The 13,883-nt window shown below is 54.1% G+C and overlaps 1 protein-coding gene across 5 annotated transcripts; it reads right to left on the bottom strand.

Annotated features, from left to right (window-relative positions):
- Window positions 2,523–13,562, bottom strand: HEMK1 (HemK methyltransferase family member 1). 5 transcript variants are annotated; one of them, XM_021068827.1, is made up of 12 exons: window positions 13,415–13,499; window positions 13,127–13,267; window positions 11,160–11,538; window positions 10,778–10,869; window positions 10,385–10,478; window positions 6,135–6,269; window positions 5,747–5,811; window positions 5,418–5,467; window positions 4,278–4,386; window positions 3,334–3,429; window positions 3,052–3,165; window positions 2,523–2,915 (listed from the first exon to the last, which is right to left on the bottom strand). In XM_021068827.1, the coding sequence occupies exons 3-12, from the start codon at window positions 11,367–11,369 to the stop codon at window positions 2,879–2,881; spliced, it is 1,002 nt and encodes a 333-aa protein (XP_020924486.1). In that variant the 5' UTR covers window positions 11,370–11,538; window positions 13,127–13,267; window positions 13,415–13,499; the 3' UTR covers window positions 2,523–2,878. The 5 variants fall into 5 exon arrangements, 4 of the variants coding, with proteins under 4 accessions (XP_020924486.1, XP_020924485.1, XP_020924488.1 ...); XM_021068826.1 differs by lacking the exon at window positions 13,127–13,267 and having other exon boundaries at window positions 13,415–13,562; XM_021068829.1 differs by lacking the exon at window positions 13,127–13,267 and having other exon boundaries at window positions 11,198–11,538; window positions 13,415–13,562.

The raw sequence follows: 13,883 nt of genomic DNA, 5'->3' as shown, positions 1-13,883 counted from the left end.
GCCAGGGTCCAGGCAGGGATGGGGGAGAGCATAAAGGGTACATTTCAATAAAACAGCTGGATGGGCCCCATGGAGAAAGCCATGGCAAAGTCTCAGTTTCCTTAACTGTCAGAAGAGGGGATGGAATAGCTCTTCCAGAGTATATCCACCAGGACCTCCTACACCCTCTGCCCATGCTCGGGGCTCTGGCTGAAGGAGGCTGGGCAGGCAGCAGGCACATCCCTCAAGACCTCAGGGGCCTGCAGAGTCTGGACTCCCTCATCAGCCCCGCATCCTCAGCCCCACATCCTCCTACCGTCTGTCTCCAGGGCTCCGTGACACATGCTAAAGGATGCAGCTTGTCTCTGGCTCTGGTCCCAGGTAGGAGGGAGGAGACAGCAGGTAAGACTGGCTTTCTCCGGGCTGGAGCCCCTGGCTGCTCTGGCCTGGACCTCGGGGCACTCAGGCCCTGGTGAGGAGGGAGAGAGGGACTGAGGGGAGAACTGGCTACCAGGCTACTGGCCTCTTGGTGGCTCCTGGCCTCTTGGTGGCTCCATCTCCAGAGGGCAGGGAGAAGTCAAGAGCTCAGACTGAAGTCCCTGTCTTCCTGCATTTCCAGACTTCCGTGTCTCTGCCTGCCTTGTGCTGGTGCCAAGCATGAGACACATGCATGATGGTACAGAGTGCTCCTTATGTCTGCCCTCCAAGGCGGGCAATGAAAACGCTCACAGTGCCCCCACGAAAGGTGTAGCTCATGGGCTCTTTGAAATCATCACATTAAGATAAAGTACTTGGTCCCATTTATCAGACTTGGAAGCCAAGGCTGTGAGAGGTGAAGTCATCTGCTCAAGGTCATGGCCTAGTATGGGGCAGATGCCGGGATCTGTACCCAGGCTGATGCAGTCAAGCAATAGCTGCAAAATTGAGGCCCAGCCCTACCAGTCCACTTGGCCTGAACCTCTTTCCCAGGGGTATCAAGGCACATGGGAAGAACTTCTCCCCAAGGGTAGCTGCTGCTTCAGTGACACTAGCTGCCCCTACACTGTCCTCCCCATCATTATGTTCTCTTGAGAAGCCATATCCACATGCTTGCCAAGACTTTTTTACTCAGTAGTGGGCCTGAAGCCAGGAGGATGAGACCACCAGGGAAGCCATCATTGGTTGAGGTGTGGCTGAGGCTGTAAGACAAGGAGGCAACAGACTGCTAGGTCAGGGCAGAGGCCCTGAGACGCTGCAGAAGACAGCAAAAGCCAAAGGACAAAGGTGGGAGGTGGGAAGGGCAATAGTGGTGAGGCAGGCAGAGGTCTGAGAGCACATGGGGGCTCTGAAAGCCCACCCTGTCCCTCCAGGTTCCTTTTGGAGCAGCCATAAGAGGAAGTCCCTGGTTCCTCAAAGGAAGCCAGAGGCAGCCTGAGGTCCATGCAGCTGGGGCAAAGAGCAGGACACAGGGGTTCCTGGGAACTGCAGTGTGGTCTCTGCTAAGGCAAAGGCAACCCCCAGCCATAGCTGGAGAGTCACTTGGGCCAGACATGACTCCAGCAATACAGACTCCCCCAAGGCAGGGACCTAACTTTGCAGTTCCATTTGGCCTCCTCCCACCATGGGACTTCAAGGAGACACATCTTCTCTTGGGGAGTCCTTGCCTGGTAACTGGGCATTGAAATGCCAGCTCTACACACTTCGCCTGGCTGAAGGAGAGTAAAGTGACGCTGCCACCTTGTACTGGCTCTGGAGTCAGAAGAGCCAGCTTCTCACAGGGAAGGGAACTGCCCAAGACTCCACTGCAAGACATAGCTCTGAAATCCAGCATCCTGGCTCCACCATAGCATGCTGCCCACCAGACCACACTGCCTCTGGCCACCACTCTACCAGGTCAGGCTCTTGAGAGGGCTAGGTTGAGGAGATGGGAGGGGAATCCAACAGAAGGAGCCAACCTAGTCTACCATGTTCCCCAGACCCCACCTGATGCAGGCCAATACCAACACCTGCCAACCTGGAGGTTTCCTGTTGCTGTGGACAGAAGGGCTGGGCCTTCAGGCTTCCTCGTAGCAACAAGTCTGCAAACTAGAGCCGGTGGAGGTCATAACCTAGTGCCTATTCTGTCTCAGCTTCTCTTTTTTTTTTCAGGCCGCATTTGTGGCATATGGAAGTTCCCAGGCCAGGAGTCGAATCAGAGCTACAGCTGCCAGCCTAACCACAGCAATGCCAGATCTGAGCCGGATCTGTGACCTACGCCATAGCTCACAGCAACGCTGGATCCTTAACCCACTGATCGAGGCCAGGGATTGAACCCATATCCCCATGGATTCTAGTTGGGCTCATTGCTGCTGAGTCACAAAGGGAACTTCCTGTCCCAATTTCTCACTCTCCCCAGCCCCAACCAGGAGCAGATGGATTATCAGAAACTCCAAAGCTGACATGACCAGGTGGGGCCTGCCAGCCAGCCCTGCTAGGTCAGAAGGAAGCTCTTACCCCCAAGCACTGCTTAGGGGCAAGAGGTCAGGGTATCCACAAATCACAATAACAAATCATTAAGTCATCACTCACTGTTTTCTTGCCACTTTATTGGCCACATCTCTCAATATTCCCAGAGCAGTTCCACCCACAGAGACCCAGCAACCTTCCCTGGCCACACATTGTGATGGAGCCAGACTGAGAACCTGGGTCCGCTCAGCTCCTGAGCAGGACTGTGCGTGCCCTTGCACTTGGCTCCCCCAGGAAGGATACCCCCACCTTAGCATCTACCGCTACGTTTCCTAGAAATGTAGAGCATGGGGAATCACAGAGCATCTGGGGTTCTGAAGCATCCACCTCCCTCCAAGTAGCATTCCAGGAAGAAGTGTCATTCAGGCACTCTGGCAGGTCGGGGCCTTGGCCAGGCATCCACAAGACAACCATGCTATGGCTCAGACCTCTGGATATGTAGGAACCGGGGCCTAAGGAGACAGGGACAATGGGTCAGTTACTGCCTGGGCCCTGGGGACTGAGCAGGGAGTGGGAATCTCAGAGCTGTGATAGTCTGAGTGGAAGGACCAGTATGGCTGTGAGGGTGGGGGGAAAGTGGAGTCTCACCTCCCACAGAAGTCCCTGCGCACAGCCACAAGATTGAGGGACAGGTCAGGTCGGCTCTGGAGCCAGCTGCCGATGAGCTCTGGGTGTCTTGGGTCCACTTCTAAGAAGATGCTTCTACATAGAGCATAAATGAGTCAATTCAGCTGGGCAGGGCTGGACCTGCACTTCTGGGTTACCTGAGCTGGGAGAGGTGGCAGCAGGATGACAGCCAGGGCAGGCCCAATACACGATGGGAGAGGAGGAGGCTGCTAATGTCAGACCCAGGAGATGTCCCATCCATACCCAGAGTCCTTCAGGAGTCGAGGTGCCAAGGCCAGGATGTGGGTAATGATATCCATGCCCTCCTCCCCACCATCCAGGGCGGTTGGGTCTTCATAGCTGAAGGGAAAAACAGTAGGAGTGAGGGTATCTGAAAAGTACAGAGATGCTAAAAGGGCTTCCACAAAGAGGGCTCCGAGGAACTTACATTCTGGGCTGAGAGGAAGGTCTGAGGACCCAAAGGGGACCCCCAAGTGATGGCAACTTCAATCCCCCTACCTCCAAAATGCAGCCTTCCACTGGTCAGTGCTCGGTGTGCTCAGTGAATCTCATTGACTGACAGCGCCTGGGGCATGAGGGTCTCCCCAAAGCAAGGATGGTCCTATTCTTGGCCTGGGGAGGTCTAGAGCTAGCCCTGACCACTCCTGAGAGCCAGGAATGGGGGAGCCAGCACCCCAAACCCAATCCCACTGCCTCATCTGGAGACTCCTGGGCTACCCCTGGTTCTCAGCCTCCTTGAGAGAGGATGGCTCAGTACAAATTCTGGAGTAGGGGCTTGGTTCCAGCTCTTCTGCTAACCCCTCGCATGAGCTTGGACAAGACACCTTCCCTCTGTGGTCCTCAGTTTTCTGGAAAATGATATACTCATCTGAGTACCTTCTATGTACTGTGCATTGCATCTAATATTTTAGTCATCATTGAGTCCTCCCCAAGGCCCTGCAAAGCTCTACCAGTCCCCTTTCAGAGGCAGGAAGCTGAGGCTCAGGGAGGTTCAGCGGTCTTGAGTGGGAAGGCATAAGCTGAACCCACACAGGTCTGTGGGTTCCAGAGTGAACCCCTCTTTCAACACCACTGCCCCTTTCAGCCCCCGCAGCCTCCCTGTCCCTCCCTCCCAATGTTGTGGTCCTCAAGGGTAGACCTCTCCCACTAAGCCTTCTCAGGTCTAGCCTCCCTGATCTACCCCACACCTGAGGATCTCAGGGGCCAGCTGCTCCATGTCCCGGTGGAAGACGTAGGGAGGGTTGCTGATGACCAGGTCCACGGGGCCCCAGGGTAGAAGGTGCGCCCAGTTCTGCTCTGCAGTCAAAGGGAACACATGGCAGAGAATGGGAGGTAAAGGGTGGCAGCTCCACACACCACCATGTTCCTTGAGTAATCCCTCTCCCCTAGCCACACCTTGGGCCTGTATCTGGACCCAATAACCTAGACTTGCAGATTGGTGCCCAGGGTCCTCAGCCAGCAGCCTGGCTGGGAGTGTGTATGCTCTAACATGGCAGTTCTCCCTCCAGAGTGTCCCTGTCCTCTCTCTTCCTGTTGGAAATCTTCTCAATAAGCAAGACTCAGCTCAAATGCCACCTTCGGGAAGCCATGTCTGATTGCCTGGGCAAAGCAAGAGCCTCTGTCCTCTAAGCCCCATGCGCCTTGCCACACTCTGCCTCACAGCTAGCATGGACGGAGTTTGTGGAGGGCAGGCCTGGCCTCAGTCAGTCAATCCCTAGTGGCACTGTTTACTGGTCCCTCCCTATGCCCGGTGCTATACCAGATGGATCCCACTCCATGGAGGGGGCACATGAAGCTCAAGGATCTTACAGGCAAATGATGGGGCCGGAGCTGGAGTCACAACCCCAAAGTCACTCTGCAAAGGCCGCAGTCAAGTCATGCTATGCCTGAGCCAGGCAGGGCTGGGGGGACACTCAGGTATTTTGGTCCCAAAGGCTTTCTCTTGAGTTTCTGCTTATCTCTTGACAGCAAGCAAGTCCTAACTAAATTTATTAGTTATGGGGGATATGAAAGACAAGAAAGACCCTGTGGTCCCTTCATAGGTCAGGTCAGCCCAGGAGGCAACAAGGACTGACCTTTCCTCAACAAGGATTAGTCTGAGATACTCTGTGTTAGAGAGAGACAGAGAGAGAAGCAAAAAGAGATACTATGTGTGTGTGTGTGTGTGTGTGTGTGTGTGTGTGTGTGTGTGTGTGTGTGTGTGTGTGTGTGTGTGTGCATGAGTGAAGGCTGGGGAAGCCCTTCCTCCATCTCTGCAGTGTGCTCCATTCACCCAGCAGCATCTATACCCAGGATCCCCATCCAGAGAAGATGCATGGAGAAGGTACCTAAGGTCACATCGAGCGGGATGATCCGAATCCTGTCCTGTAACTGAAGCCTGGAGCAACAGGAAAGCAAAGGTGAGCATGGGTTGTGGCAGGAGGGGGGAGATCAGGGAAGGCAGGCTCCTACCCTTGGCTACAAATACTGGGAGAATAAACCCTCCTTAGACTGGCAAGATACAGGTGTCCACTGTCCATCTGTAAACCTGTGGGACCTACGCTAGGCCACCTCCACTGCCTCTTCCTTCGTGGGTATGGACATCGGTGGGTTTGATACCTGGACAGGTGTTGAGATCAGGCCCCCAAATCTGCCTCCCACAACTCTGCCCCCCTACCTCTGGGCATTCTCATGGGTCAGGCAGATGGCAGCTTCTCCCTTGTCCACAGCAATGACTTGGCTCTGTCCCAAGAACAAACAAGGTATGTGGGAGGCAGGGTGCTTGGAGAGGCCAGGCCTGGGACCAGAGCCCTCTCTGAATCCCCTACCAGAAGAGAAGGGAAATACACAGTACTTTTCCCTGTCTGTGACTGGGGGCTGGCCAGATGGAAGGGGAAGTGACTTAGAGGCTGTGACCGTGGTGGGCTGGGGCAGCTCTCTCCTCCCCCTGCTTCGTTTCCCCTCAAGCACTTCTAGCAGAGATGGATTGGGGAAGGATCAGCAGGAGGGACGGGGTCAATTACAGCCTAGAGAGGGTCGGGTGGGGGTATGCACAGGGGGCTCACCTCGGGGAGCTTGCTCAGCAGGCTGAGGGAGATAGCTCCTGATCCACAGCCCACCTCTAGGATGAGGGGGCCACCATGGGCTCCCACCGCATGGGGCCTCTGGGTCACCTCCTCTAGCACCCATTCAACCAGCTCCTGCAAGGAAGAGAGATCTGAATCAGAGTTGGTGCTGACTGGCCCCTGGGGGTCTTGGCACAGAGGTGCAAGCACAGGTAGCCCCACGAAGGAGTGGGATAAAGCCAGACTGATCTTGGCGTCAGCTGGGGCCATGGGGAGGTCACTGTGCTTCTCCATTTCCCTATCTGTAAACTTGAGCCCAGTTGAAGATAACTCATTGTGGGGCTGGAGAGGTTAAACAGAACCACATTCACGGAGACTGGTACATGGTATGTGTTCAGTAAGGTCCCTGCTAAACCCGTCACAGATATGCTCTTGTTCTGTGCTCACAGCAATGCTAAGAATCATACCTTATGGTCCCCCAGATACCCCCTCTGGGCCTGGCCCTGCTTCCAGAGCTTTCCCTGAATTAATCTGTTAGATCATCACAACCAGCCCATAAGGAAAGTGAAGCCAGGGGTCAAGGCCCTGCCTAGAGCCCAGCCTATAGCTCAGCTCACAGTGGCCAAGAATCAGGGATTGATGTGTCCCTAGCTTCCTCAGAGCCTCCCCAGAGAGGTTCCAAGGCCAAACAGACAGAGGGGCAGGAGGAAGGCACAGTCCTACCTGAGTCCCATATTGGAAGGGGGCTGTGGCATACACAAGGCTTGAAGTAAGTGGGTATGATATGGTGGGAGTTGCATAACTGCACTATACCTGCCTTGGTGGCAGGGGGACACTTCCCGATACTGTCACTTTGGAAACAACAGAGTCTCACCCACCCATCTACCACCTGCAGACTGCATGGAAGCCAAAATAGTTTGGAGGTCAGGATGGAGGGCTGCTGTTCAATAGCCAAAATGTTTCTCAACATCAGTAGAGTGGGGGCCCAAGTAGCTAAGCATGGAGCAGGGAAACAGAAGTGCGGTTCCTTCTCAAAGCCGTCCCTTTGGATGAGGGCAGGAGAGGCCCCCCTGGAAGCTGAGGACTCTTGGGGTTCCAGGCAGGGCTGGCTCAGGGAATGAGGGGAGGGGTCAGCAAATGGTTGTTTCCCTCATCTGAAAGAGCCTGTTTCTTCCAGGCTCTCTGAACCGTGGCTTTCCTCACTGTGGGTCTAAGGGCTAGGATGGGGTGTGTCTCTCCCACCACAGAGAAGGCTCCATGATGGAAAGACCAGGGATCTAACCTGTCTTAGTGGGTCCTGCTCAGGCAGAGCTTCGCCCACAGAGGGGTCTCTTGGCTACTTTTCAAGTGCTGGACAAGCTCTTCCCATGGCAAGTGGCCTCGGAAAGCTATCCTCTGAGCCTCAGACCTCCAGGTCCCCTCAAGCCCCATTGTCATAGGCCCCAGTGGAGCAGAAGGCTCCAGATCACTCAGACCCATTTTCTGCAGAAGCTCCTCAGTGCTGAGTCCCCAAAAGAATTTCATTTTTCTAGGCCCCCAACCCAGGAGCAAAGCTCAACTTTCCCCAGAGTAGCAAGTTCAAGGCAGGTAGAAGTTGGCCACGGGGTCCAACCTATCCTGTTCCAAGGCCCTTGGGCGCCAAACAAGCCACTGCCTATGGGTAAGACAGCCTGTCTTCAGGCAGAAGGCATCCCCTCACTCACTCCCAGCAGCCCTGTACCAGGTACTACTGGAGAACGGGGGTGCTGGCAACAGGCTGGGCCAGCAGCACTGGGATCAGCACAGAGTGAGCAGTTTAGGGCTGTGGCCAAGAGCCTGCGGTCTCAGTGGTGAGGCCATGTACTGCGTGGTCAGGTAGACAGTTGAGACTTGTAAGGGGCATGAACTTCTCTTGGTTTCCTGGCCACAGACAGACCTCCTCTGGCTGGAGAATGACCCCTTAGTCAACCACACTGGCCAGCCGCACCTCACAGACATCCTGACCTCAGAGCACACACTACATGTGTGAACGGCCACCATGGACAGGGTGTGAAGCTGAGAGACTGGGCCATCACTGCCACCAGTACCCCCTTGCCTCCCGCTTCCACTCCAGATCACGAGGGGGATCATCTTGGCTGTGGCATTCCCAACAAGTTCAGAAACTCTTCCTCACCCGGTAAAGAGCCTCTTCAGCCTAAAGCTGGTGGTTCCTTGGGCGAGGCTGAAACTGAGTTGGTCATAGGCCCAGGGCACCTCTTCCAGATGAACCAGAGAAGGATCCAAGAACACAGTGGGGTGGGCACAGAGGGGTATGTGGGAAGAAGGCAAAGAGCAAGCAGCTATCAGCTCTGCCTGAAGCCACTGCCTCAACAGGCCTCCATACCCCTCAAGAGGCTGGCCCAAGGTCTCAGAAGGACCTGAGTGCTGTGAACACCCTCATTCAGATTACACACTTAACGGCGAGCCCCAGGAAAGTGGCAGTGCCTCCTTCAAGCTAATCACAGACAGAACACTGAGCCTGCCTCACTTCACCACGCTAGGCAAGAATAGCTCACGCTTCCAGCCTTGGGTTTCCTACTGTACACACCACTAGGCTGGGGACAGAGCCACCTTCCCACCCCCAGGGAAAACCCAGATTGTCAGGCCGCATGCCGCCTACAACTCTGCATTTCAGAATTCTGCACCCATCATTAGAAATCACTCTTCAAAGGATGGACAGAATGCAGGCACCATGGTCCTCCCCTGTACTCATTCTCCCCACTCCCTGCCACAGGCCACGTCCTCTCAAGTTCTTGGTAAGGCACCCCCCAGTGCGGCTTCACATTGGGGTGAACATGGCAAGTTCTGAGAAATGTCTGTACAGTGAGACAAGAACCTGGCCTTGCAACCGCAGCCTCCCTCCTCTCCCCACCCCTTGCAGCAGAGCTGCTCTTTTGGCCTAGACCCACCCAGGAAAGGGAGGGAGGTGCCCACATGGAAGCCGGAAGTTCACACTCAGACACGGTTGATGCCAGGTCAGCTCTGAGGGGACTCAAAGGTCATCATGGTAGCTTCCCTCCCATGCCCTGATCCTTGGCCACCTAGGGGATAATGAGTGACCTCCTAGCCAGAGGTCGCATGTGTGGAGGGGCCACAGGCTGGCCTTTCTAAAGCCTGCAGGCAGCAGGCCACACCCTGCTCTGAGTCTCTGCAGCTGTCCTAGCCCATCCCATCCCAAAAGGGGCAGCCCTGTGTGAGGCAGGAGGCCCTGATCCAGGAGTCAGGATATCCAAGTGCTGTCCCCATGTTCTCTGCCATGGCAGCCCTGTGACTTTGGCAAGGTCTGACTCGCCACTTTCCCTGTCCTGACACTGGCCAGTAAGGCAAGGACCTGGTCTCCCAGCCACATGATGTAGGGGGCAAGTGGGGTCAGAGGGTTTCTTGGCTGGTGGAGAGGGCTGGGAAAGTGAGGAGGGGCTCCAGGTCCATGGCTGGGGCAGGTCTGATTGCTCCCAGGAATGTGCGTGCCTTTCTAGAAACACCTCTTCTCGGAACCTGGTGCCTTTTGGCTTGCCCGCCAGCCCCACCCCACCCCCCACCTGCTCTGCTTTCTCTGGCTCCCAGCTCTGCCACTTACAAGGTCAGGGGGAAGCCCAGGAAGGGCCATAGAAAGCATCTTTCCTAGAATAAGGGTGATTCATGTAGAGACAGCATGCTGGGAATACACATTCCCCCATCCTAGTAATTTGAGAGACACGGGCAATTACCTGACTAGATAGTAGATGTAAAAGATAAAAGGACCCTACCAATTCCCTCGTCTGGAGGCCCAACCCTCTCACCACCTGGACCCGGAGGGGGCAGTGACCCACCCGAAGTCACAAAGCCGTACCAGGCCTCCAGATGTCCAACTGGAGCCCTCTCCACCACACCCAGGCCTCCTGAGGAGGAGAGGGGCACTTGTTTCCCATGGTTTGGGTAGGCTATAGGCGTATGAGACAGCTCCTAATGAAATGACAGGTACAGGCTGAACACTTGGTAGACAGCACTAGTTGGGATACTCTGAGCCACTGCTCACTTGGGGGCTGGGGCAGTAGCTGGGAATGTGAGGACAGTTAAGGAAACCAGCAGGGACTTTCTTCTTGGCCTCACCTACCCAACCAACCAGGAAGGTCACTGCCTCTAAAGGACAGCAGTCATGGGGTTCCAGCGCCCCCTGGTGGAATCCTGGGACAAAGACAGGTGCCCTGAATCCCTTTAATCCCCATCCTGCCTAGTCCTGGTGGCACACTTACCTCTGTTTCTGGTCGAGGGATAAACACTGGGGGCACCATCTTCAGACTGAGCCCATGAAAGTCCCACTCACCAAGGATGTACTGCACCGGCATCCTGCAGAGGGGCAGCAGGGTCATCATCAGTGCCAGAGCCTCGACTCACAAGAACATGTCTAGGTTGAGAGATAGCATTTGTGGCCAGGTTTCTGGTAGGGTCACATCTCCTATGCCCGGAACTCCTAGCCAAGGGCTTCCTATTTACTACCATGCCCTCTCTCTCATCACTCCTTCATCCCAACACCTCCCCAGTCCTTGGATACTTTATTCCTTCCTGACCAGGAACTTGGTGGGGCTGGAGGAATCTGAACCCTGCCCCCCACACAGAACCCTCAGGTTTGGACCATGGGTGCTCACCTTTGCAATCGGTAGCTACTCAGCTCCTGGATATACCGCAGCTGCCAGCGGGTCAGGGGCTGGGTCAAAAGTCCTGGCCTCAGACTCTGAAACTGCCCCACAGAGAATTTGAGTGGTTGGCTCCCCAGACCCAGGTTCTTTTCTGGACAATGCCAGTGGGCCCAACACTGACCACTTTAGTCACCCCTGAACCCCTAGTTTCTGGCACACACTCTAATAGTTTATTGGGTGTATGAATAAGTATCTCCCTAAGACATTCCTTTGGAAAAATCCCATCACCCTCAGCTCATCACTCTCATGGGAGTAGAAAAGCCTGGATGTTTCTTCCTCAGGGTCCTCCCTCCCCCGCATATCCTGCCCTCTGGACAATACTGCACTTAACTGTTTTGGCTCCAAGGACATGAGCCACGATGTACTCACTGGATTCTCGGGCCTCAGGGATACCCCTTTTCTCAAAGACTGCTGTCCAGTGGCTGATCAACTCTGTGGCACTCAGCAACCCAGTGGGAGTCAGATGTGGTTGCTGCGAGCTGAAGGCACAGCCCTGAATGCCTCCCCTCCACCCCAGGGCAGATATGAGGGCCCTCAGCATTCTGCCCCAAAGTTTCACGTCTCAGTAAAGATTCCTTGACCACTCGCCAAGGTCCCCAAGTCTTGTGATGTCAGCTGCTGAGGATGGTGACTGGCCTCAGCTGGGTGGAGATGGAGAGGTCAAAGGTTCTGGGTCCTCAACACAGGTCTGGTCCTCAGATATGGCTATCCTGGAACAGGGAAGGAGAACCAAGAGAGCAGCTGAGCCTTGTGTGACCCACTCCCCACTGACCTGTTGCCTTCATTCTCTTGCTCTATCATCACTTTGACTCTGTTTTAGAGCCTGACCCACTTATTTGGGTTCTCTTGTCTTGGTCAATGATATTTTCTTCATGTTTTTTGTTAGTCTTGCTAATAAATGGGCTGGTGTGGGTCAGGGCCCAAGCTTGGGGGCTGGACAGATCTATATGACCCAGAGGGTGTGACCCCGGGAAAGCCATTATTTCTTGTCTGCGCTATTTCTTTCTTTTTTTAAAATTGAAGTATAATTTATTTACGTTGTGTTAATTTCTGCTGTATAGCAGAGTGATTCAGTTATATATACATATATACACATTATTTTTAAAATATTCTTTTCCATTATGGTTTATCACAAAGCACTGAATATAGTTCTCTGTGCTATATATTAGGACCTTGTTGTTTATCTCCTCCCTGTATAATAGTTTACATTTGCTAACCCCAACCTCCCATTCCATCCCTCCCCCAACCCCCTCCCCCTTGGCAACCACAAGTCTGTTCTTCTTGTCCAATAGTCAGTCTGTTTCACAGATAGGTTCATTTGTGTCTTTTTGCTTTTTAGCGCTGCACCTGTGCATGGAAGTTCCCAGGCTAGGGGTCCAATCAGAGCTACAGCTGTTGGCCTAGGCCCAGAGCCACAGCAATGAGGGATCTGAGCTGTGTCTGTGACCTACACCAGAGCTCACAGCAACACCGGATCCTTAACCCACTGAGCAAGGCCAGGGATCAAACCCGCATCCTTATGGATTCTAGTCGGATTCGTTTCTGCTGCGCCACAACGGGAACTCCAACATTACATGCTCTTAACTAATATTACTAGGAGCAAGAGACCATCTTTGCTTGGGAGCTCTGCTTTTGACATTTTACATGTACTGTCCTTGATTTGTATGCTAAAAATCTGCCCCCTCCAAGAAACCGAGCTCATCCACAAAATCTCTGCTGTAAAACTCCTGACCAGGAGTTCCTGATGTGGCACAGTGGGTTAGGAATCCAACTAAAGTGGCTCTGGTTGCTGCAGAGGCTTGGGTTTGATCCTCAGCCAGGCAGAGTGGGTTAAAGGATCCAGCAGGCCGTAGCTGTGGTGCAGGTTGAAACTAATCAGATTCAATGTCTGGCCCAGGAACTTCCAAATGTCGTGGGTGCAGACATTAAAAAATTAATAATAAATACATATTAAAAAAAAAACTCCTCCCCAAATCCCCCCTGGTTTGGGAAGTTTTGAGGGAATTACTCTGCTGTGTCCCCCTTTGCCCGGAAAAGCAATAAGGCTATTCTTTTCTCCTTCATCCAAAACTCTGCCTCAGAGATTCAATTCAGTGTGGATGCACAAAGGCTGAGTTCTGGTCACACTCCCAATTTAATCCATAGTCCTAATCATCAGCATAAACTCAGCTAAAAAAGTGATAATTTTTGTTAATTTCATATTTAAGTTATCACAAACAAATTTAACTTCAGGTTTAAAATCAGTGGTCTTCTTTCCTCTTACAGAGATCAAGGTTCAAACTAGCCTTAACTGAATACCTGCTAAGTGCCACATCTTCAGAGACAAACAGAGAGGAAAAGGAGACTCGGAGACGGGAAGCAACCTGCCCAAAGCTAGGAACTGTCCCACGTAAGACACAAGTCCTTCGAACTCCAGGAGCGGCTCTGTCTGCCACAGCGCTGCCCAGGAAAAAGCTGAGGCTTGAAATCAAGGGCGCAGCTGCCCCCTCAGGTCCGCACGAAGAGGTCGCCTCTCCGCAAGTCTACCTCTCCATTTGTACAACGGGATAAGGGGAGGAGGGTAGGTCGGGAGAGTGCTGCTCATACCTGCCTGAGTTACCACCCTACTCGCCCTCCAGCCTAAAGAAACTACCGCGGGTTCGGCGCCCGGATGTGAGTAACGCGCGGTGAGCGCCCTCCAAGGCTCTGCTTCCGGGGTTGGAGCGGTTGGGAAAGGGCTCGGGTGGACCCCGCAGTCCAGCTTTAGGGTTCCTAGCGCCTCTAGGTTCCACCTCAGAAGGCGAGGCGGGCCAGTGGGGCAGGATTTGAACGCGACGCCCAAAAACGCCCGCCGGCGCCCCCCGTCAGAAAGTGCTTGGTAGTGTATAGGGTCGTTCCCCGGGGGCCTGGACCAGCCAGTCTTCCTAAAGGTCATAGCAGGGATATGACTCTGGCCTCAGTAACTGCTCCGAGCTGGCGTTTGGCTACCCATCCGTGCGATGTGTAGCCAGCCCAAATGGAGGCGTGTCACCAGCCAGCCCAGGGTTCGAGAATTGGGGCGCGATGCTCAGGAGCG

The sequence above is a fragment of the Sus scrofa genome, chromosome 13 (assembly GCF_000003025.6).
Source record: "Sus scrofa isolate TJ Tabasco breed Duroc chromosome 13, Sscrofa11.1, whole genome shotgun sequence".
Classification (NCBI taxonomy): domain Eukaryota; kingdom Metazoa; phylum Chordata; class Mammalia; order Artiodactyla; family Suidae; genus Sus; species Sus scrofa.
This window is presented reverse-complemented; position numbering and strand designations above follow the sequence as displayed.